This window comes from Oryctolagus cuniculus, chromosome 14 (assembly GCF_964237555.1).
Source record: "Oryctolagus cuniculus chromosome 14, mOryCun1.1, whole genome shotgun sequence".
NCBI classification, from domain to species: domain Eukaryota; kingdom Metazoa; phylum Chordata; class Mammalia; order Lagomorpha; family Leporidae; genus Oryctolagus; species Oryctolagus cuniculus.
The window spans coordinates 680,775-702,845 of record NC_091445.1 but is presented as its reverse complement, the minus strand read 5'-3'; the positions used below and the strand labels follow the sequence as shown (position 1 = coordinate 702,845).

At 54.1% G+C, this 22,071-nt stretch overlaps 1 protein-coding gene across 8 annotated transcripts in view; it reads right to left on the bottom strand.

Moving 5' to 3' along the window:
* ANKDD1B (ankyrin repeat and death domain containing 1B) overlaps positions 1 to 22,071 on the bottom strand; it is a 54,391-nt gene that overhangs the window by 5,693 nt on the left and 26,627 nt on the right. For 3 of the 8 annotated variants that reach the window (XM_008251117.4, XM_002723023.5, XM_051838681.2), the window contains 7 exons: positions 19,699 to 19,797; positions 18,452 to 18,550; positions 13,276 to 13,374; positions 11,477 to 11,575; positions 9,243 to 9,341; positions 4,908 to 5,006; positions 1,461 to 1,556 (listed from right to left, as the gene is read on the bottom strand). In XM_008251117.4, the coding sequence (XP_008249339.3) occupies positions 1,461 to 1,556; positions 4,908 to 5,006; positions 9,243 to 9,341; positions 11,477 to 11,575; positions 13,276 to 13,374; positions 18,452 to 18,550; positions 19,699 to 19,797 (690 nt within the window). The remainder of the gene's footprint in view (positions 1 to 1,460; positions 1,557 to 4,907; positions 5,007 to 9,242; positions 9,342 to 11,476; positions 11,576 to 13,275; positions 13,375 to 18,451; positions 18,551 to 19,698; positions 19,798 to 22,071) is intronic. The other 5 variants (XM_070056293.1, XM_070056294.1, XM_070056295.1 and 2 more) reach the window with 5 other exon arrangements.

The following is a 22,071-nucleotide window of genomic DNA, read 5'->3' as shown; positions in this document are numbered from 1 at the left end:
CTGGCAAAGCAGTAGACAATGGCCCAAGTCCTTGAGCCCCTGCACCCATGTGGGAGACCCGGAAGAAGCTCCTGGCTTCAGATAGGCTCAGCCCTGCTCCAACCTTTGCAGCCATTTGGGGAGTGAATTAGTGGATGGAAGACCTCTCGCTTTCAGTCTCTACCTCTCTCTGTAACTGTATTTCAAATAAATAAAATAAATGTTATAAAAAGAAAAAGAAAGAAAAGAAAAAACCGTGCATGGGTTTCAAAAAGGTTTTGCACCAAATACGCTTATCTGCTGACTTCATTTCCCCATGAGCTTCTGAAGGACCCATTCATGCCCAGAGTGCCGTCGCCTCTTGGCTTTGCAAAGGTTCCTGTCGCCCCTCTGCAGGGTCTGCCAGAGTCCTGCAGAAGCAAACCGAAAGCACGGGGGGAATCCCCACGTGGAGGCAGGTGCTGTGGGCCTTGGAAACACCCGTCCTGCAGGTGCCCACATACAGAAGCAGCAAGTCGGTGACCGGCTCATTTTTTTATGCACGATAACTTCTATTTTTGTCTTTCATTTAAACAGAAGCGAATCTTGAGGAAAGATAATTCTGAGTAGCAAGCTGGGAGTTACTGCTGGGACAGGAAAGAGACAAGAAGCATACGGGACCTGGTTTGCAGGACCTGCGGCAAGAACCCAACGTGGCTGAGGACATCCGCACCAGCTGCCTCCCCAGGAGATGCCACAAGCCCAGGGGAGGGGCAAGGCCTTCCACGTACAGAAAGTGGGGGGGAGAGCGAATGCCCAGAATTACTCAGGGGCAGCAAACTGAGATAAATGCGCTTTGCTTTAAGGATCTGTGGGAAACGCCCAGATCTCAGCAGGTGCACCCAGATTCGCTCCTGGCAGGGACAAACATAGCAAGGACTGGGAGTGGCCCTAACACATTTGACTGGGGTAGCTGTGCTGCCTGGGACAGAAACCACAGGCAGGCAACTAAGCTGGTGTCTGGGCGCAGACCTGGTCATGCGGGGAGGGCAGCCTTCTTGCAGTAGCAGCAGGACCTTCTGCTGTCAGAGGAAATGAAAAGAAGGTTGGGTTTCTGTGTTGTCAGCGTGAACAGGTTTTCTAGCCACAGTCCACTGTCACACACCGGGGTGCAGGGGGCCAGAAAGGCCTGGAAACCCCAGAGCCAGGAAACGAAGGGGGCTTTATACCTCTCAGCAGAGCCCCCGGGGAGCAGACCACAGCCAAGACCCTGGAAGGAAGGCGCCGCGGGCATCAACGCCAGGGCTGACACCAAGGTGGGCAGGAGAACAGGAGAAAGAAGCGGCGGCTGCTTCCCACACCCCGCCTCCCCACCAGTGGAGATGGCACAGGACAGGGCAAAGTCGCAGCACTGCTGACCAGGCTCTGCCCTCAGGGCAGACAACAGAGTCAGCAGACCCCTGTGCTGCTGGAGAAGAGGGACGGCTCGGGGCTCAGCTCACCTGTCTCCAGGCACAGAATCTCTCCGCCTTAATGAGCATGTCCACAACCAGGCTGTGGCCGCTCCTGGCGGCCACGGCCAGGGCAGTCCTTCCCTGCTGAAAGACAAAGGCAAGCCTGGGATGGGGAGTTCTCACCGGGCAGCAGAGCTCAACCCCACCATCTTCTCGCTGGGCGAGCTTGGGCCAGTTTTTCTGGGGCTCAGGATCTGGCTCACGGGCAGAGGCGAGGGTGACAAAGGGTGACAAAGCGAATGAAACCCCTGAACGTTTCCCTGCTCCTTGCTGGTCGACTGGGCACCTAACTTCTGGTCCACAGCATGGTGATGGCGGAGGCACCTGCACCTCCTGAGAAGTATCTGTGAGAGAGCAGGGATTTGTTCTCTTCCCTCTCTCCTCCCGGGTGGAATGCTGACATGACGGCTGAAGCATGAGTAGCCACTTTAGACCAGGGAGTGGAGGCCTTGCTTTGAAGAGGGTGAGTCATAAGGAAGAATGAGCTGGGTGTTATTAAGACATTGGTGGGGCCGGCGCCGTGGCATAGCAGGTGAAGCCGCCACCTGCAGTGCTGGCATCCCATATGGGTGCCGGTGCAAGTCCTGGCTGCTCCACTTCCAATCCACCTCTCTGCTATGGCCTGGGAGAGCAGTAGAAGATGGTCCAAGTTCTTGGGCCCCTGCACCCATGTGGGAGACCCACAAGAAGCTCCTAGCTCCTGGCTTCAGATCAGCATAGCTCCGGCCATTGCGGCCATCTGGGGAGTCAGCCAGCAGATGGAAGACTCTCTCTCTCTCTGCCTCTGCCTCTCTGTAACTGCCTTTCAAATAAATAAATAAATCTTTTTTTTAATTTATTATGTTTTTTCTTTTTGTTTGAGAGAGAGAGAGACATAGAGAAAAGTCTTCCTTCCATTGGTTCACCCCCAAAATGGCCACTATTACCGGCGCACCGTGCTAATCCGAAGCCAGGAGCCAGGTGCTTCTCCTGATCTCCCATGCGGGTGCAGGGCCCAAGGACTTGGGCCATCCTCCACTGCCTTCCCGGGCCACAGCAGAGAGCTGGACTGGAAGAGGAGCAACCAGGACAGAACCGGTGCCCCAACCGGGACTAGAACCCGGGGTGCCAGCACCGCAGGCGGAGGATTAGCCTAGTGAGCCACAGCACCAGCCTATAAATCTTTTTTTTTTTTTTTTAAAGAAAAAGAAGAAAAAGACGCCGACACTGGTGATGGCAGCACAGGTAACTGCAGCGTGGCATTCAGCTCCCTGCTCCTGTCTCGTACGGCTTCTGTTAGACCATCCTGCCTCTGCCCAGTGGCAAGGGGCGTGAACGGTTACCACGTGGAGTGAGCAATACGGGCTGTCTTGGCCACAGCTAGGCACGAGCTGCCTGGAGCCCTACAGTGGCCTGTGCACGTTACCAAAAGTGTACCATTCTCAAGCTCCAGCACCCGCTCTGCAAGAGCCACGTCCAACTGTTATGCGGGGGACAACTTCAGGATCTAAGGACGATGCTTCCACTTACTTTTCACGTCCCGTGAAGAACTAGCTTAGGGACCCTGGATAACAAATGAAGCTCAGGGTCAAAAACAACCCCAGGAAGTGGGCATCTGGCACTGTGCTTAAGAGTTCTCTTGGCAAAACAGCTCAGGTTTTATTGCCAACCGGGAACAGACAACCTCAATGCTGAACCGCACTGGACAAAGGGGCGAGGACCCCTGCTGAGGTGTATGGGCTGCCATCTCAGGCTCCCTCTGCTGCTCCCAGGAAATGGGCTCTGCTCAGCAGTCTGCCATCAGAGCCCCAGGAGGGTGTCAACACCAGGGTTAGGGTTAGGGTCAGGGTTAGAGTCATGCCCAGGATGACCTTGCTCCCCGCCCCTCCCTAGCCGCTGGCAGGGAGGGGAGCCCGTGGTGGTAGCAGTACTCTAGGCACGGGGAACACCGGGGAACAAGCCACGTGGCATTTTATTTTGCCTTCCTGGGAGACTCGAGATGTGTGTCTTCCTTCTCTCTCTCAGTATTTGTTAACTTCCTTTTTTGTTTTTAAATCTCAGAGAGACGTGTGTTTAGTAGACACAGCTGTAATATTCAGCAAAACTTTGTCAACTGGCACTGTTGACACAAGTCTGTTAGCTGCATAAGCTCAATAAAACGTTGGTCTGGGCATTAAAAAAAAACAATTCCCTTGGCACACCCTCATCCCATGTCAGAGGGCCTGGGTTCGAGCCCCAGCTCTACCTCCTACCCACCTTCCTGCTGATGTCACCCTGGGGCGCAGCACCGAAGACTCAAGTACTTGGGTCCCTGACACCCATGTAGATTTGGCCTGGCCTAACCCTGTCTGTTGCAGGCATTTGGGGAACGAACCAGGAAATGAAGGATCTCCCCTCGCCCCTCTTTCTGTCTCTCTCAAATTAATTTTTTTTAAATAACCCAGAAGTTGTTTCAATCTTAGAAACCTGCTTGTCTGTCCTTAGAGATCTATAAACATATCCCACAATCCTCGTCCTAGATGGCTGCCACAGCACAATTCCCACTCCAACACTGGGGTTGCCATCCAGGCACCAAGACGCAGGGAACACGGAAAATTAGTGGTGGAAGTAATCAGCCCCAACCCCAAAAGAGACAGTAATGCAATTAGGAAGAACTGGGTTTTCCAGGCATCGACCAAGCCTCTAATTGTATGCTGTCTCAATTCTGGCCTGCAAAACCTTTTGAATCACCATAATTAGCCCATTTTGGGAACATTTTCAAGCTGTGAGCAAACCTCAGAGGGGCGGAGGCTGGAGTGGGTCCATACACCCTGCCCTGCCTTGGGCTGAGAAGGCTTCTGGCAAAGTCCAATCCGCCTGAAACCTGGGCTCCTTTCCTCCTAGCCAGCTTGGAAACGTGTATCTCTGGTAACAGTCACAGACAGGAAGGGTCATTCTTTCATGAACTAAGTATGTGTCAGAGCCCACTTTGTGCCAGACCCCAGAAAGAGAGAGGGTGAAGGAAAGAACCTGGAGAAGCTCACCGAGCAGGCCAGCACCCCGCGGGCACCCCGTGAACCCGTGCCTCATGCTACAGACCCTAACCCTCAAAACGGTCATGGAAGCACTACACAGCAACAGGGATAGAATAAACCACACAAAGAAGGCTCAGGACTCACGTGGCAGGTGGCCTAATGAACCAAGCTGGAGCTATGGGTGGCCGCACTCACCCTCCTTGCTGGGCCTGTTTCCCAAATGGTCACAAGGGGCCGGGGCTACCTCCATGCTCAGAAAGGAGTGGTAGGCAGAGAAAAGCGAGATCTCTTACCGTGACTTCAGGGGGCACGCCAGCAGGGTGGGCTGTGGAATGGAAGCTGCTGAGCTCAGAGCTGGGGGACCGGGATGAAGACTGGCTCGTGACTGGGAGCAGCCCTCTCCCAGCTGACAGCCATGGGAAGCAACGGCAAAGGCAATCACCTTGTCCACGGCCTTCAAGTCGCAGCCTGCCTGCAGCAGGGTCTCCACCAGTTCCACGTCCCCAAGGTCGGCGGCCACGTGTAGTGGGGTTTGCTGCCTCTGCCACGGAGATTAAGAAAACTTCATGCAGCGCAATAAGGAGAGGACTTCACAATGAAAGGGCAGGGCCAGGAAAAGCATCCTACAGACTCAGGAAGCGAGTGGTGTCACAGGTTTTAAATGATACAGGGACAGGCATCATAGCAACGAAAAACTGAGGGACGCGCAAGTGAACTGTGCTGATCTGCATGCTGGAAGGTAGGCAGCCCTGAAATGACGCCAGTGTGGGCACCAGGAGCACCTTCACGGAGAGCGGGCGTGAATGGTGGCTGCCAGGGCCTGGGAGCAGGGAGAGGGGCTGCTGTTTAGCAGGTTCAAGGTCTTAGTTTGGGAAGAGGGCAAAGTTCTAGAAGTAGACAGTGGCAATAGTGACACAAAAATGTGAATAATTAACACCTCAGAACTGTACGCTTCAAAATTGTTACAATGGTAAATTTTGCATACTTTACCACAATAAAAAATGACTTTAAAAGGCAGAAAGACAAAGGCACAGAGAATACCCTGATCTGTTGGCTCAGCCCCCAGACGCCCCAGTTTAGGGTCAAAACCAGGAGCCTGGGGCCAGCGCTATGGCTTGGCGGGTAAAGCTGTTGTCTGCAGTGCCAGCATCCCATATGGGCACCAGTTCGAGTCCCAGCTGCTCCACTTTTGATCCAGCTCTCTGCTATGGCCTGGGAAAGCAATAGAGGATGGCCAAGTCCTTGGGCCCCTGCACCCACGTGGTAGACCCAGAAGAAGCTCCTGGCTCCTGATTTTGGATCAGTGTAACTCCAACCCTTGCAGCCATCTGGATAGTGAGCCAGCAGATGGAAGACCTCTCTCTCTGCCTCTGCCTCTCTGTAACTCTGCCTTCAAATAAATAAATAAATCTTAGGAAAAAAACGGGGGGGCAGGCGCCATGGCTCACTCGGTTAATCCTCTGCCTGCGGCACTGGCATCCCATGTGGGCACCAGGTTCTAGTCCCGGTTGCTCCTCTTCCAGTCCAGCTCTCTGCTGTGGCCAGGGAGGGCAGTGGAGGATGGCCCAAGTGCTGGGCTCCTGCACCCGCATGGGAGACCAGGAAGAAGCACCTGGCTCCTGGCTTTGGATTGGAGCAGTGGCAGCCGTGGCTGCCGTTTGGGGAGTGAACCAACAGAAGGAAGACCTTTTTCTCTGTTTCTCTCTCTCAATGTCTAACTCTATCTGTCAAATTAAAAAAAAAAATGGGAGCCTGGAATTCAGCCAGTCTCCCATGTGGGTGCCAGGGTGTGCACTGGCAAGAAGCTGGAGTCAGGAGTGGCTCCAGGACCAAAACCCAAGCATTCCAGTGTGGGGCACAGGCATCCCAAGCAGCATCCTAATTGCCACACCAAATGCCCCCCCAGAAGTTATTTTAAAATGCAAAGTGCCTATACCATTAAAAACCTTAGGAAACAATAACACTTTATCTAGCTGAGCTTAACTAAAACATAAACACACAAGGAGTAGACCTTCTGCCATCGGTTTGGACACCCAGGCCCTGCACCTGAGTACTGGGTTCAGGTCCCAGTTTCAGCTCTTGACTCCCTGCTAATGCAGACCCTGGGAGCCAGTGGGGACGGCTCGAGTACCTGGGTCCCCGCCACCCATGTGGGAGAGCCAGATTGACTTCCTGGTTCCAGCTGCAGCCTGGCCTAGCTCTAGCCATTGCAAGCGTTTGGGGAGTGAACCAGTGGACCAAAGAATCAAACTCTCCCTCTTTCCCCCAGCCTCTCACAAAATAAATAAACAAACAGAAGCGAAGGAAACCCCTGAGTGAAGCCATCAGTGGTAATTTCTAAGTTATTTTTCTGCCTCTTGGTGTTTTTCTCTGTTGTCTAAGCGTCTGTATTGTAATAAATGAAGATGTACAGGATTCCTTCTTATCGAGAGGGTGTTTCAAAAGAAACACGTGAAACATACACAAACATCACCCAGCTGAACCTCGTGGAAAGGAAAGCTGAATGCAGGCAGGAAGGAGCCAGAGAGGGAAGCAACCTCCCGGGTCACAAAGCCCGGAGCCCAGGCTCTTCCTGCCTGAGCACAGGACCCACTTGCCGAGGTGAGCGTGTGACTATCCAAGAGCTGTTACTAGAGGTCCTCCCACACGTGGCTGGCACCCTCTGGGCAATCCACCAAGACGCTGTTAGCTAGGAAGACAGAGGTTAGCCCACGTGTGTGGGGGCCTGAGCACAGCAGAGCAGCCTCGGGCAGCCGTGGAAGCAGCCCAGCATTTTACACCAGAGTCCTGCCCTACCCCAGCAACGCGACAGGTGGGCCCAGCCTTCCCCCAGGGAACGCTCCCCCGAAAGAATCCCCTCTGCTCAACACCACATGGGTTACCCAGCTTGATAACACCAGGCAGTAGAACCTTCATAGCCGGGGCCAGCACTGTGGTATAGTGGGTAAAACCACCACCTGCCGTGCCAGCATCCCACACGGGCGCCGTTTGAGTCCTGGCTGTTCTACTTCCGATCCAGCTCTTTGTTCATGCGCCTGGGAAATCAGCAGAGGATGGCCCTAGTGCTTGGGCGCCTGCACCAGCATGGGAGACCCAGGGGAAGCTCCAGGCTCCTGGTTTTAGATCAGCCCACCTCTGGCCATAGTGGTCATTTGGAGAGTGAATCAGCGGATAGAAACATACTCTCTTTCCCTCTGCTTCTGTAACTCTGCCTTTCAAATAAATAAGAAATCTTAAAAAAAAAAAATCTTCACAGCCTTCCCCCTACTGCAGTGAGCAGTAAAACCTAGGGAGACATTTTCCTGAATTCATACTCAGCGAAGCTTTGGCCAGGAGAATCAGGAGGAGGGGAGGGAGAAACGGCGAGAAGAACTGAGCCCCCTCCCTTGCCCCATGCCTTTAAAGGCCCAGTCTGAATGTAGACTGCATGCGCAGCTGCAGCCCTCCTGAGCCGCCCGCCTGGCCTGTCAGGTGTTCTCTCCACTAAACCCTGCGACCGGGTCTCCCTCATGGATGCAGGGGCCCAGCCGTCTTTCACTGCTTTCACAGGCCATTAGCAGAGAGCTGGATCAGAAGTGGAGCACTCGGGACTTGAACCAGCACCACCTGGGATGCCAGAGTCGCAGATGGCGGCTTTACCCACTAGGTCACAAAGCCGGCCCTGCCAATGTGTCGACAGATGCCTCACCCCACGAAACCTTGCTACTGTGCTTACAAGTAATCTGTCTCACGTCTGAATTCTTTCTTGTGTGAAGACAAGAACCTGTGTTGCAGCCATCTCTGCTAACACTACCACACCCACTGACACACCGACCCAGCGTCTACACCAGCATGGACAGAGGGACGGGCATCACACCTCAGAGCCGATAAACACTACTCTGCGGCGCGGTCCTGACCCTGAAGCTGGAAACGTAGCCAAGAGCTCTCTCTCGCTTTGGTGGAAGCAGCAAACACATTCAAGTTGCTTTGCGTACTTGTGTTTTCCCTTATTTTATATGTATACTCCTGGTCTGAGAAAACGGCTGACACAGCTAAGTCCAGTCCCGTAACAGAAGGCAGGCGTCACGCATGCTCCTTCGAGAGTTCGTGTGGTCAGTGAACTGACCACAGGGCCTGTATACTTAGCAAACACTTTCCCCTAGGCAGGATAGGAGTACCCGAGTATCTTCAATAACAAAAGGCGTCTTCCACCCAAGCTTTGGGGGCACTGAAAGACCAAGGTGGGGCTGGAGGAGACGGCAGGGCTGGGTGTGGGCCTGGCTTCAGAGTGGAAGGGCTGAGGGCTGAGGGCGGCTGGGCTGGGGCAGGCCTCCCTTCCCGCCTGCCCCCCACATTTCCATTCCCACCCAGAGGGAGACTTTGCTTTCAGGGGGCTTTGATTCTGCTGCAGTTGATTGAATCCCAGGTGACTTTGACTCCAAGAGGTCAAGTTTGCTTTGGGCGAAGGAAGCCACATTTGCCCTCTGTGCAGAGGCCCCTGCGGCAGGGGGCAGGGGGTGGCTGTTGACCTCAGTGTCTCTGGCAAGCCCCTGCTGAGCTGCCTGTCTAGGGGACCAGCGAGCTGACCAATGAGGACGCCTTGCCCTGGTCATGGCCAAGCCTGCGCGTACATGTGTGTGTGTGTGTGTGTGTGCGTGTGGCTGGCGGGGGTGGGGTGGCAGGCTTTGACAGAAGGCAAAGGTTAGAAAGAACGCACACACACCCCAGGGGTCTCCAGGGCCCCTCAACCCTGACCAGAAAGCCACAATACTCCCGGGGCTCTGATATGCCGGCTTACCTGATTGAGGACATTGGTGTCGTGCTGCGCTTGCAGTAGGCTGGTCACTATGGCCATGTGGTTGTGGGTCACTGCTAGGTGCAGAGGGGACTCCGTGGGCTGCAGAGCAGAACACCAGTGTCAGCCCCAGAGATTCTGGCCCCGTCAGTCAGTCCCTAAGCGGCAACTCCAGCAGGTGCTTCCTGAGCAGACGTGTCAGCAACCTTGGCCATCGAGGCTGCCACGCAGACCTGCTCTACCCTCTGCCCCGTCCGGAACTGCAGCCTGTGCACCTGCTGTGGGCCAGGCCCTTTTCAGGGTGCCAGAGATTTAGTGGTGAACAAAGCCCGTTCTCGGGAATCTTTTTAAAGTCACACAAGAAATGTGCAATTACAAATCGTGGGGGAGCAAGTGTGAGGTGGGAGGATAGGAGAGGCTTTCCCAATGAACTGACGGCACAGCACCAGCAGGGAGCTCAGGCAGTGTTAGGTTGTTGAGCTGAGGGGCAGTGGGAACCTCCCCAGGGGAAGAGAGCCTACATTTCTTGCACTGTGGAACAGAGAGCCCCTATTCCCCAGAGCACCTTACAGAACTGGTGCCCCCTCTCCCAGGTGAGCTGGAGAGCTGTATGCAGCCTGCTCCCCATCTCCTCGTCTGGGGCCAAACTGCCTGTCTTCCTGGCCACACCTTCCGCCCTCACCCATCCCCATGCGAGCCTCCTGCCAGGTCCACACACACCTCCACCTCACAGAGCACCGGGGGCAGCCCAAGACAAAACGTGGGCAGGAGAGGAACAGCTGGGTGGGGAGGGAAGGAAAAAGCAAAGAAGTGAAGGAGCAAGCCAGTGCCGCGGCTCACTAGGCTAATCCTCCGCCTGCGGCGCCGGCACCCCGGGTTCTAGTCCTGGTCGGGGCGCCGGATTCTGTCCCGGTTGCCCTTCTTCCAGGCCAGCTCTCTGCTGTGGCCCAGGAGTGCAATGGAGGATGGCCCAAGTGCTTGGGCCCTGCACCCGCATGGGAGACCAGGAGAAGCACCTGGCTCCTGGCTTCGGATCAGCGCGATAACGGCCGTGGTGTCCATTGGAGGGTGAACCAAGGGCAAAAGGAAGACCTTTCTCTCTGTCTCTCTCTCTCACTGTCCACTCTGCCTATCCAAAAAAAAAAAAAAAAAAAAAGTGAAGGAGCGAGAGAGGGTAAGCGGAAGAGGAGGCAGCCCTGTGGGAGGGTGGGGGCCGAGGACCAGTGAGTGGCCCGAATGCAAGCTAGCGTGACCTTCCGTGTCAGGAGAACCCAGCCGTGTTCCAGACACAGGTGATGCTGTCCAGGCACCATCCAGTCCCTCCTTTGTCAGGAGGACAGAAAAGAGCAGAAACCACCCAGGGCCACGGAGCAAGGACATGCAGAGACAGGACTTGAACCCAGACCTTTGTGTCCCTCCATCCGCAGCAGACAGGGTGGGGAGGCCAGCAGCGCCCAGAGGACAAGGCGGGTGGGGGCACCATGGTGGAGAAGTCGAGCACTGGGGTGGGGGCAGACACCACGAGGGAGGGCAGGGGCGCTGTGCAGACACAGCCATGGTCCTGTGTGGCCTCCCCTGCTGAGGACACAGCCTCCTGCGGGCAGTTGCCCTGGCAGGACGGCTGCCCCAGTGGGGCCCAGCACTGTCCAAGAAAGAGCAAGTCCAGAGCCCGAGCCCAATGCTGTGTGCCACACTGTGATGCAGTTCAAACCACAGCTCTGCGCTGAGTTAATGCACTAAATAAATAGCAGGGTTTCGGGAAATAATGTCCTCAGAGGAGGAAAGAACCTGGAAAACAGGGGCGCTTCCCGCCTCATCCCAGCAGAGGGCCCTGCCAATTCCAAGGGCAGTTCCAATTACTGCAGATCTAAGGCAGGATAAAAGAGGGACTTCCCACAGGAAAACACAGCTGCCCAGGGCAGGGAAGTGACCAGTCCTCTTCCTGTCCCCAGCGGCCTCACTCTTTTCCCAAGACAACACTCATACAGAATTGCCCCTAGGGACTCACAAGCAAGCTTTAGTGCAGCAAAAATGAGAATTTCAAACATCGCGAATTCACTCCGTTCAGAACTTCAATGGCCCCCAAATTCATGTCTCAGATTTGACTTCTCAGGGTTAAGACTCAGCTTCCGGAAGGAGCCAGGCCGCTTTGCCAGGAGCCCCTCGTCCCACACGACCACCGGCGGCGCTCCCCCAGGGCTGCCAGCGCCAAGGCCTGCGGCAGGGAAGAGACTTACGTCCAGGCCCTGGTGCAGGTCCACGTTCTCTCGGAGAAGAAACTTGACGAGGGATGCCTGGCCGTTCCGGGCTGCAGTCTGCAAAGCGCTTACGTTGAGCTGAAAGGACAGCCAGAGAGCGGGGGAGGGGATCCAGTGAGGTCTGGCTCTATGCTGTTTGTCGCATGGTAACCAGTTAACCCAGGGAAGGGGACAACCAGTTCAAAAAGAAAACCCGACGCGTCTCCCTCAAGTCTTGGAGCCCTGAGGACCACACGTGCAATGAACGAGCCTCTGAGTCCCTCCAAATTTCCTGTGGAGCCCTAGTCCCACTCTGACAGAACTGGGTGGCTTAGATCACAAGGTGGGGCCTTCAGCCTCAGGATCTGCACCAAGAAGACCAGAGAGCAGTAGGTCCCCTGGCACCACGTGAGGGCACAGCAAGGAGAGCACCATCTGCAAGCCCGGAGAGACCTCACCAGAATCAACGCTGCCAGCACCAAGTGCCAACCCCCAGAACTGAGAATGGAGGCTTGTTCAGAGGTCCCCAGTCCCACCACCCTCCACGTCACTCCTCTGGCCAGCACAGCGCCAAAGCTTCCCACGACTCCTGCACACCAGCAGTGGCCCTGGGCTCAGCTAAGTTTGCCTGGTGCTGGGGTACACACTCGGCCTGCATTGGCTGCCCTTGGCCACGCCGCTCTCAGCTGTCCTGCCTCCTGCAGAGGGTCCAGCATGGTGTTTTACAGCAATAGGAGACCAGTGAATCGTGGGTGTGGATTCACTGCACGTCCAGGCCAATAGCAGGGAGAAGTGCAGAACTGCAGCGTGGGAACACGAGCCAGCGCCCACACGGGCAGTGGCTTTATCCACTATGCCGCAATGCCAGCCTTTAGAGCAGTGTCTTAACATAACGTCCCATGTGTGGGTAGAAGGAAAGTGACAAGTTGCTGACCTAAAGGGTTGCACAATGGGCACTCCACCAGCAGGATATAAAGCATGAAACAGCACCTGTCTTCCGGAAAAGGTGCTGTTTAAACACCGTGCCAACATAAAGATCCCCAAGACATATCTGCAGTTCAAGAAACACACAGACTACCACCACCATGGAAGTGAGTGCACAGGAGGTGCACCTGTATGCTGGGCCGGTGGGGGGAGGGGCGGTGCAGAGCTCTGGGGAGAATAAAGAAAGCAGTACCGAGTGAGTTCTGTAGAGTGAAACCGAGCTGCGGGGTTCAGGAAAGTTTATCCAGTGGTACTACTCAAATGTTCAGGTCATGAGTGGTTTTCATCAAAACTCAAAGTTAATTAGAAAAACAAGAAAGAGGTCATGTGGACCTGTAGCCCCTGTGTAATGAGACACAAGTGTAACCCCCACCCCCAACCCCTAGCCCACCATCCACTGTCAATCCGGGACAACTTCCACGACCTTTCAAACTATGGCTTTCTGACCGAAGAAAAGGAAGACAACAGTCCAGCCTCAGACACGCCAGAGCATCAGGCAACCTGGGAAAAGACGCCAGTGGGCCACGTCGAGCTTTAGCCAGCACACATCCTCTCCAGCACTGCTGTGCAAAGCAGGCGCGGCCAGCTGGTACAGAGAAGCCCACCCAGGACGAAAGAAGAGAGTCCTGTGTATAGCAAGTGACAAGTGCCCCACTGTCAAGAGACTCTTCCCCAGAGAAAAGAAGAAACACTTGGAAGAGAGTTAACTGGGATATCAGAGGTATATCATTCATTTTTACCAAGAAACATATAAATATTAATCCCACAAAAACCCAGCGGTAGAGCAATGCAGGACCCAGTCTCGGGTCACCTACCTTATTTCTGACGTTGATGTCGCTTCCCGCCTCCAGGAGCACTTGGCTGCATTCCTCGTGGCCCCCCTGGACACTCAGGAAGAACGGTGTCTCTCCATCCTGACAAAGAGAATTCAGTCATCCTGACTGTCCCTGGTGAGGATCCAAAGCCCTGAGAGACAGCCCTCCCTGTTCCCACCCCATGCCCCACTCTTGGTAACGGTCACACTGAGCGAGCTCCTCGGTGCTTACGTCCGCTGCTGAGACCACTCGCCTTGGCCCACTAAGAGCACAGCACAGTCCCAAAGATTGTGACCATTCTGTCCTCAGTTTACAGAGAAGTAAACTGAACCTCAGCTGAAGGGCCACGGAGCCAGGGTGCAGGCTGTGAGCACCACAGCCCGCACTCCTGACAACTCCAGGCCACACCCTTCTCACTGTCCACCCCATCACACCCTCACCCTGTACCGATGAGGCCCACAGACACTACGTGCATGCTGGGATCCTAAGGCAGGGAGGACACAGCCCTTCCCACAGGAAAGATCATCTCAGAAGCAGAGCTACAGCGCAAACTAGAAGTGCCCTTGTGCCAAGAACAGCCTTAACCTATCAAATGAGCTAAAAGGTTGACTGTCTTAAAAAAGGAGCGTTGGGGCTGGCATTGTAGCACAGTGGGTTAAGCTGCTCAATGTAGTGTCAGCATCCCATATTGGCACAGGTTCAAGTTCTGGCTGCTCCACTTCTGATCCAGCTCCCTGCTAATGCACCTGGGAAAGCAGCAGAAGTTGGCCCAAGTGCTTGGGCCCCTGCACCCACGAGGGAGACCCGGATGGAGCTCCTGGTTTCTGGCTTCAGCCTGGCTCAGCCCTGGCCATAGCAGCCGTTTGGGGAATGAATCAGCAGATGGAAGATCTCTCTGTCCTCTCTCTCTCTCTCTCTCTCTCTCTCTCTCTTTCTCACGGTGTATCTAACTCTGCCTTTAATATAAAAATTTTATGTCTTTTTAAAAATAAAAATTAAAAAAGAATGTCAATTTTTAAAAAAGTAATCTCAGCACTTCACTTTCCTGAAACTTGGCAAGAGCACCAACAGGGCAAAGTGAATTTAGTGGGTTTTTTTTTTGTTTGTTTGTTTGTTTGTTTTGACAGGCAGAGTGGACAGTGAGAGAGAGAAAGACAGAGAGAAAGGTCTTCCTTCCATTGGTTCACCCCCCTAATGGCCACTACAGCCAGCGCACTGTGCCGATCCGAAGCCGGGAGCCAGGTGCTTCCTCCTGGTCTCCCCTGCGGGTGCAGAGCCCAAGCACCTGGGCCATCCTCCACTGCACTCCCGGGCCACAGCAGAGAGCTGGACTGGAAGAGGGGCACCCGAGACAGAACCAGCGCCCCGACTGGGACTAGAACCCAGGGTGCCGGCGCCACAGGCAGAGGATTAGCCAAGTGAGCCACGGTGCTGGCCATGAGTTTAGTTTTCACCATGACATAGAGGGAAAAAAACGAACTGATCTCACACGTGGTTCCCGAATATTCCTGGAAGTGCTGTGGGGAAGCATACGTCCCTCCCTAACCAGCACCCTGAGACTTTATTCTGCTTGGCAATGGTACTGGGCAAGCCCAGAGGGTCCAAGTCACAGCAATCAGATAGGGACATCCTGCTAACAGGGAGGTGAATGTGGGGACCACGTCTCTGTCCCAGCAAGGCTGGAAGACTCCACCCCATACTGCTTTTCCCGGATGCCTGGGGCAGCTGCTTACCAAGGAATTTCTGCTCACGACACGTCTTCCCATTCTTCCAGAAAAAGAGATGCCAAAAGGCAAACCCAGGTGGGAAAAAATATTTTCAAAAGATGTGAAGGAAAGAATTCAAATTTTAACATATGAAAGAGTGTAATAAGCATCCATATATTTGACCCATAATCTATATCTAAGAATATACCAAAAGGAAACAGTGAGGAACTCAAACTAAGGTTTATAAACTAAGATTTCCTTTGTACAGGAGTAAGTATATCTTTTTGTCACATGCTAGCACTGCCTACAGTGAAGAAAGCCTGAAACAAGCTAATGTGCAAGAGCTAAAAACAGATAAATTTTAGGCAGCCACTAAAAAGAGATAGTTATAGGCCGGTGCCACGGCTCACTAGGCTAATCCTCCACCTTGCGGCGCCGGCACACCGGGTTCTAGTCCCGGTTGGGGCGCCGGATTCTGTCCCGGTTGCCCCTCTTCCAGGCCAGCTCTCTGCTGTGGCCAGGGAGTGCAGTGGAGGATGGCCCAAGTGCTTGGGCCCTGCACCCCATGGGAGACCAGGAGAAGCACCTGGCTCCTGCCATCGGATCAGCGTGGTGCGCCGGCTGCGGCGTCCATTGGAGGGTGAACCAAGGGCAAAAGGAAGACCTTTCTCTCTGTCTCTCTGTCTCTGTGTCTCTCTGTCTCTCTCTCTCTCACTGTCCACTCTGCCTGTCAAAAAATTAAAAAAAAGAGAGATAGTTATTCCTATACAAAGGAAACTGAAAGGATTTTATGATTTATAAATTCCTAGTCTAAGACACTGTGTTGCAGCCACAGGAGTGGGTGAGACAGTCTCCACACTGGTCTGGGCAGGTCAACCTCACCCAAGGTTGACCCCTGGTGACTCCTGTTTTATTTTCATCTTTACTTATTTACTTTACTTACTTGTTAGTTTGACAGAGAGAGAGAGACAGAGGTCTTCTCTCCACTGGTTTACTCCAAAAATTCCTGCAACAGCCAAGGTTGGGCCAGGCCAAAGCCAGGATCCAGAAACTCAATGGTCTCTCACATGGCTACCAGGGATTGAAATACTGAAGCCACCACCTGCTGTCCCCTAAGGTGCACATTAACAGGAAGTTAGAATCCAAAGTAAAGGTGGAGATTTTTTTTTAGATTCATTTATTTACTTGAGAGGCAGAGTTAAAGACAGAGAGAGAGAGAGACAGAGGTAAAGGTCTCCCATCTGCTGGTTCACTCCCCAAATGGCCGCAACTGCCGGAGCTGAGCTGATCTAAAGCCAGGAGCCAGGAGCTTCTTCTGGATGCCTCAAGCAAATGCAAGGGCCCAGGCACTTTGGCCATCTTCTGCCGCTTTCCCAGGCCATTAGTAGGGAACTGGATCAGAAGTGGAGCAGCTGGTACTGGAACTGGCACCTACGTGGGATGCCAGCACCACAGATGGATGCTTAACCTGCTGCACCGCAGTGCAGGCTGCAAAAGTGGTGAATGAACCAATATGGGACCTGGGTGTCCCAAGCAGTGTCTTAGCCACTGTGTCAAATGCTGAGCCCCGATTCCTGATCTTTTTGAGTTTTCAACACTTCATTCCTCACGCAGGAAGACCCAGTTCTTGTGCTCCTCTTCAAGTGAATAAACCAGTTCAGCCGGCTCATTAGACAGATGGTGAGGAGAGTGAGCATGGAGGCCCCCCTGTGTCCTGGCCTTCAGTGAGCACTTGTTGACCACAAGGGAACGAGGGCAACAGCAAGGCAGGCGGTCTCCGTATCAGTGGGTCCCACACCGACAGACTCAAGCGCCAGAGGGACAAAAAAATTAAAGAGAGAGGAAGAGAGAGATTGACTGTATCCACACTGAGCAGACACAGATTTTTTTCGTTGTTATGTCCTAAACCACACAGTGGAGGAATGATCTGCACAGCATCTACACTGCATTAGGTAAGATCAGCATTCTCGGGACTTGAGCAGCATCCAATCTGGTATGTCCTGGGGGTCCCAGAACCAGGTCCGTAGACTCAGGGATGACTGTATACATTGCTCATACTGACAACTGTATACACTGCTCACGCTGATGCCAGCTAGGATCCCACTTTCTGCACCATAGCACTATAACTACAGACACCCCCAGTCACACACCCACCACAGGCACCTTTCATGTGCTACGTGACACAGCCTTTCCATTTAAACCTCTCTAAGGCTTTAAAGATTTATTTATTTATTTGAAAGTCAGAGTTACACAGAGAGAGAAGGAGAGGCAGAGAGAGAGGTCTTCTGTCCACTGGTTCACTCCCCAATGGCTGCAACGGCCGAAGCTGAGCTTCCTCCGGGTCCCCCATGCGGGTGCAGGGGCCCAAGGACTTGGGCCATCTTCCACTGCCTTCCCAAGCCACAGCAGAGAGCTGGATCAGAAGTGGAGCGGCCAGGACGTGAAGCAGCACCCATATGGGATGCCGGCACTGCCGACAGCGGCTTTACCTGCTAGGCCACAGCACCGGCCCCTTAACTCCATTTTCTATGAATATTTTGAATGCCCTATCCAGGGGCCAGCATGGTGGCACAGTGGGTTAAGCTGCTGCCTGTAATGCTGGCATCTTGCATCAGAGCACTGGTTTGAGTCCCAGCTGCTCCACTTCTGGTCCATCTCCATGCTAATGTGACTGGGAGAGCAGCAGAGAATGGCCCAAGTATCTGGGTCCCTTCCACACATGTGGGAGAACAGGATGGAATTCCAGGCTCGCAGCTGCAGCCTGGCCTGGCTCCAGCCACCCCAGCCATTTGGGAAGTGAACCAGCGATGCAACACCTATCTCTCTGTTTCTTTCTCTCTCTCCCGCCCACACTCTTTCAAATAAGTAAAACAAATCCTTAAAATAAACAAAATAGCACCCTATACATACCTTTTATTGCATCTAATCCAGTATATTTTTGCATGCTCTTCCTTTATTTTTAATTTAAAAAATGTATTCATTCTCATCTACCTGAATAGCAGAGGCAGATCAACCCCTAAACCCTCTCCCAGCTTTACTGGACCAAGCCACATCCAGAGCCCAGCACCCAGTCAAGGTCTTCCACACGGGCGGCAGGGACCCAAGCACACACACCATTGTCTGTTACCTCCCAGGGTGCAAATCAGCAGGAAGCTGGATTGGAAACAGAGCCAGGACTCCGTCTCAGGGGCTCTGATATGGATGCAGGTGTCCCAAGTGGTGGCTTAACCCGCTATGCCACACACCTGCCCTTGCATGCCCTTCTAACCTACAGGGTGCTAGACTAGGGCATATATGAAACAAGCATTTTTGGAATGAGTGGGTGAGCACACAAATATAACAGAGTACTGTGGAAAGTGCTGGAGAAAAGCAGCAGGAATCTTCGGGGTCGTGGCCCTAACTGTTCTGTTTTCCGCCCATCTGTTCCCTGCTGAAGCCCCAGGCCCCACCTGCAGTGAGTGCCTCCGTACCTCATTGACTTCATCCACTCCTCGCCACTGAGTCAGCAGCAGCTGCACAGCTCGGCTGTGCCCACCCCTTGCCGCCAGGTGCAGGGCTGTGTTTCCCTCCTGCAACAGAGACGCACTTGCGGGGTGCCAAGCCAGGACACCGCCCCCTTGCATTTTTACTTTGTCCAGAACTCTGGTGTAGTGTGCGGGCTGTCTCAGCCCAAGTTTTAGGTGAAATTCATAAATCTCTACATTTAAAATGAGAAGACACAGCTGTCTGAAAGAAAAGTCATCCATACTTCTCATCAATAATTTTGCACACACAAGAGATTCCGCTTAGCCTGTGTGAGAGCAAACTGAGACCTAACCGGCACAGATGGCCAACAACGTAACGATGAGTGGAGCCCTTGGCCCGCCATCCCACCTGGGATTTCTAAGACACCCATCAAAAGGACATCCAGATTGTTGTCTTCCAGGCTCCCCGCCCCAACCCACTCAGCAGGTGCTGGGTGTCCAGCAGCCTGCAGGGAGGAAGGGCAGGTTAGAGCAGGTGCCGGGGAACCTGAGGTCGGCCAGTTCACACACACCTATGGCGTGGAAGGGCAGGTTAGAGCAGGTGCCGGGGAACCTGAGGTCGGCCAGTTCACACACACCTATGGCGAGGAAGGGCAGGTTAGAGCAGGTGCCGGGGAACCTGAGGTCGGCCAGTTCACACACACCTATGGCGTGGAAGGGCAGGTTAGAGCGGGTGCCGGGGAACCTGAGGTCGGCCAGTTCACACACACCTATGGCGTGGAAGGGCAGGTTAGAGCGGGTGCCGGGGAACCTGAGGTCGGCCAGTTCACACACACCTATGGCGAGGAAGGGCAGGTTAGAGCGGGTGCCGGAGAACCTGAGGTCGGCCAGTTCACACACACCTATGGCGTGGAAGGGCAGTTAGAGCGGGTGCCGGGGAACCTGAGGTCGGCCAGTTCACACACACCTATGGTGTGGAAGGGCAGGTTAGAGCAGGTGCCGGAGAACCTGAGGTCAGCCAGTTCACACACACCTATGGCGTGGAAGGGCAGGTTAGAGCAGGTGCCGGAGAACCTGAGGTCAGCCAGTTCACACACACCTATGGCGTGGCAGCTGCCGGTCAAGAGGCTCCGCAGCAAACTCGGCAGAGTTCACCTGCACAGCCACGATCCCCTGGGACCAACACGCATTAGCACACCCTCATCCACCTTCTACCCCTCTCACCCTCACTGAAGCAACAGAGCCCACCTCACCTTGTCCTTCTCTGAAGAATGCAGGTTGAGGAGGGTGAGTGTTTCTATCACTTCGACGTGGCCCCTCTCTGCCGCACAGAGAAATGGCTTTCTTCCTCTCTGGGGATCAACCACAGCTGCAGTGTCTGTTACCCATTCCGTGAAGAGCAGCAGCCAGCAACATTCTGAGGCCCACGTGCTCCTCCACCCCAGCCAGACCAGATTCCTTTTGGAACTGGCAGTTTTATGACTCAAAGTCTGTCCAGTAGTATGTTCACAAAAGTCAACAGGAGACCCCTTGGGCACGGGTCAACGTGAAATGGAAGGGAGAGATGAAACATCGCCCACAGAAGAGGGTGGGAGAGGAGTGAGCAGGTTCACCTGTTGGGAAGGGAAGTTCAAACACGGATTTCTGATGGTGGTCATTTCTCCAACTCCACATTGCCAGTGGAGACCCCACCGCAAGAACTGAAATGCCATTTAAGAAGAGAGAACTGCAGAGAACTCAGTTTTGTAACTGAGGCTTTTAGGAGGAGGAAAAGGAAGGTGGCATAGCTTGACTGAAGCACTACCTCCCATCAAAGAGAAGACAACACTAGCAAACCGACCCAGTGTTTCTCAGGGAAGCTGAGCGAGGTGTGTGCACAGGCAGGAAAAGGCCCAGCCCCTTTATGAGAGAACGGAGTCAGTCTGGTCCTCCCCTCTCGTGGCTGCTGGTGAGCACTCTTGGTGCCCAAAGAGGAGGAGAAGGTGCTGAACTGATAAATGGCAAAAACAAAACCAAACAAAAGCTGTCTACAGAGGCCCCACAGGAGTCTGTACGGAAGGACTTAAAGACAAGTTTGTTTAGATGTCAAAAACTTTTTTGGCCAGCGCTGTAGCTCACTAGGCTAATTCTCCGCCTGCGATGCTGGCACCCCGGGTTCTAGTCTCGGTCGGGGCACCGGATTCTGTCCCGGTTGCTCCTCTTCCAGGCCAGCTCTCTGCTGTGGCCCGGGAAGGCAGTGGAGGATGGCCCAAGTGTTTAGGCCCTGCACCTGCGTGGGAGACCAGGAGGAAGCACCTGGCTCCTGGCTTCGGATCGGTGCAGCGCACCGGCCGTGGCAGCCATTTGGGAGGTGAACCAACAGAAGGAAGACCTTTCTCTCTGTCTCTATCTCTCTCACTGTCTATAACTCTGCCTATCAAAAAAAAAAAAACAACTTTTTCAACCCATTCAGTGTTTTGCTGGGACTTTTTGAAGACCTTGAGTTTTTGTGCATGTGTGGAAACTAGAAACAAACTGACATAATTATTTATTCTTGGGTCAGTAATGTTGCCAGCGAGGCCTACATCCCTTACTGGCCAAGGCATGAGGGCCTGACCCTTCCTCACCCTCAGGGAATCACTGAGACAGGGCTGCCTGGAGTGTTCGCTGCTCGCAACTCAGACATAAATGAAGAGGGGAAATCAAATCTCAAGCACACACAGCCCTTTGGAAATGACAGACCAACCCTTACTGTGTCCAACTCCCAAAATACCTGCAAAAGACCACGACAAAGGGCCAGGGAGACAAACCAGGAGACCCTGGTGACGACAGCAAACCCTCAGTCACACTCTTAAAAGTTGCTCGCTCACTGATCACAGCTAAGGGGCAGCCATGTATGTGCCAGGTATGGTCACAGCAACAGAGCAGCTGGGAGAACTGTTCTGCCCTGTCCTCAAGAGGCTCAGAGCCCACAAGGGAGGCGGCTACGCAGCGCACATGGTGATGGAGAGCCGGCCACACAGCTAGCAGGACGGCCTGTTTGCCCTGGGTGGCCAGAGGGGCAGAATGTCAGTGAAGGTGGCTGAAACACACATGCACAAAAACTCTGTCCCCTGACTTCCTCGCCCTCTTTTCCAAGGAGAATCAATCTCTCTCTCTCTCTCTCTCTCTCTCTCTCTCACACACACACACACCCACACCCCATGTTGATGTGGAGCTGTCACAGTTCAGCCTATCCCACCACTGCCCCCCGGCCATAGCCTTTGTGCACAGATGTCACAGGCCAGCCAGCAGTCTGTCAAGGCAGTTTTTCCCCTGGCCTGGTTCCGGCCCCTTAAATCCCCCCACACCTGGACTCGGAGGCCCCCTCAGTCTTCCCACACCTGACTCCCCACCCCTGACTCCCCTCAGGCCCAATCAGAAGGCCTATGAATCCTTTCCTGTCTGCTATTGGACGCCCCTAAGACCCCCCACCTCCAATCCAACAGCCCCTGAAGCACCCCACACCCGCACGTGGACAGCCCGTGAGCCCCTCACACACGCATGTGGACGGCCCTGAAGCCCCTCACACCCGCACATGGACGGCCCCTGAAGCCCCTCACACCCGCACGTGGACGGCCCCTGAGCCCCTCACACCCGCACGTGGA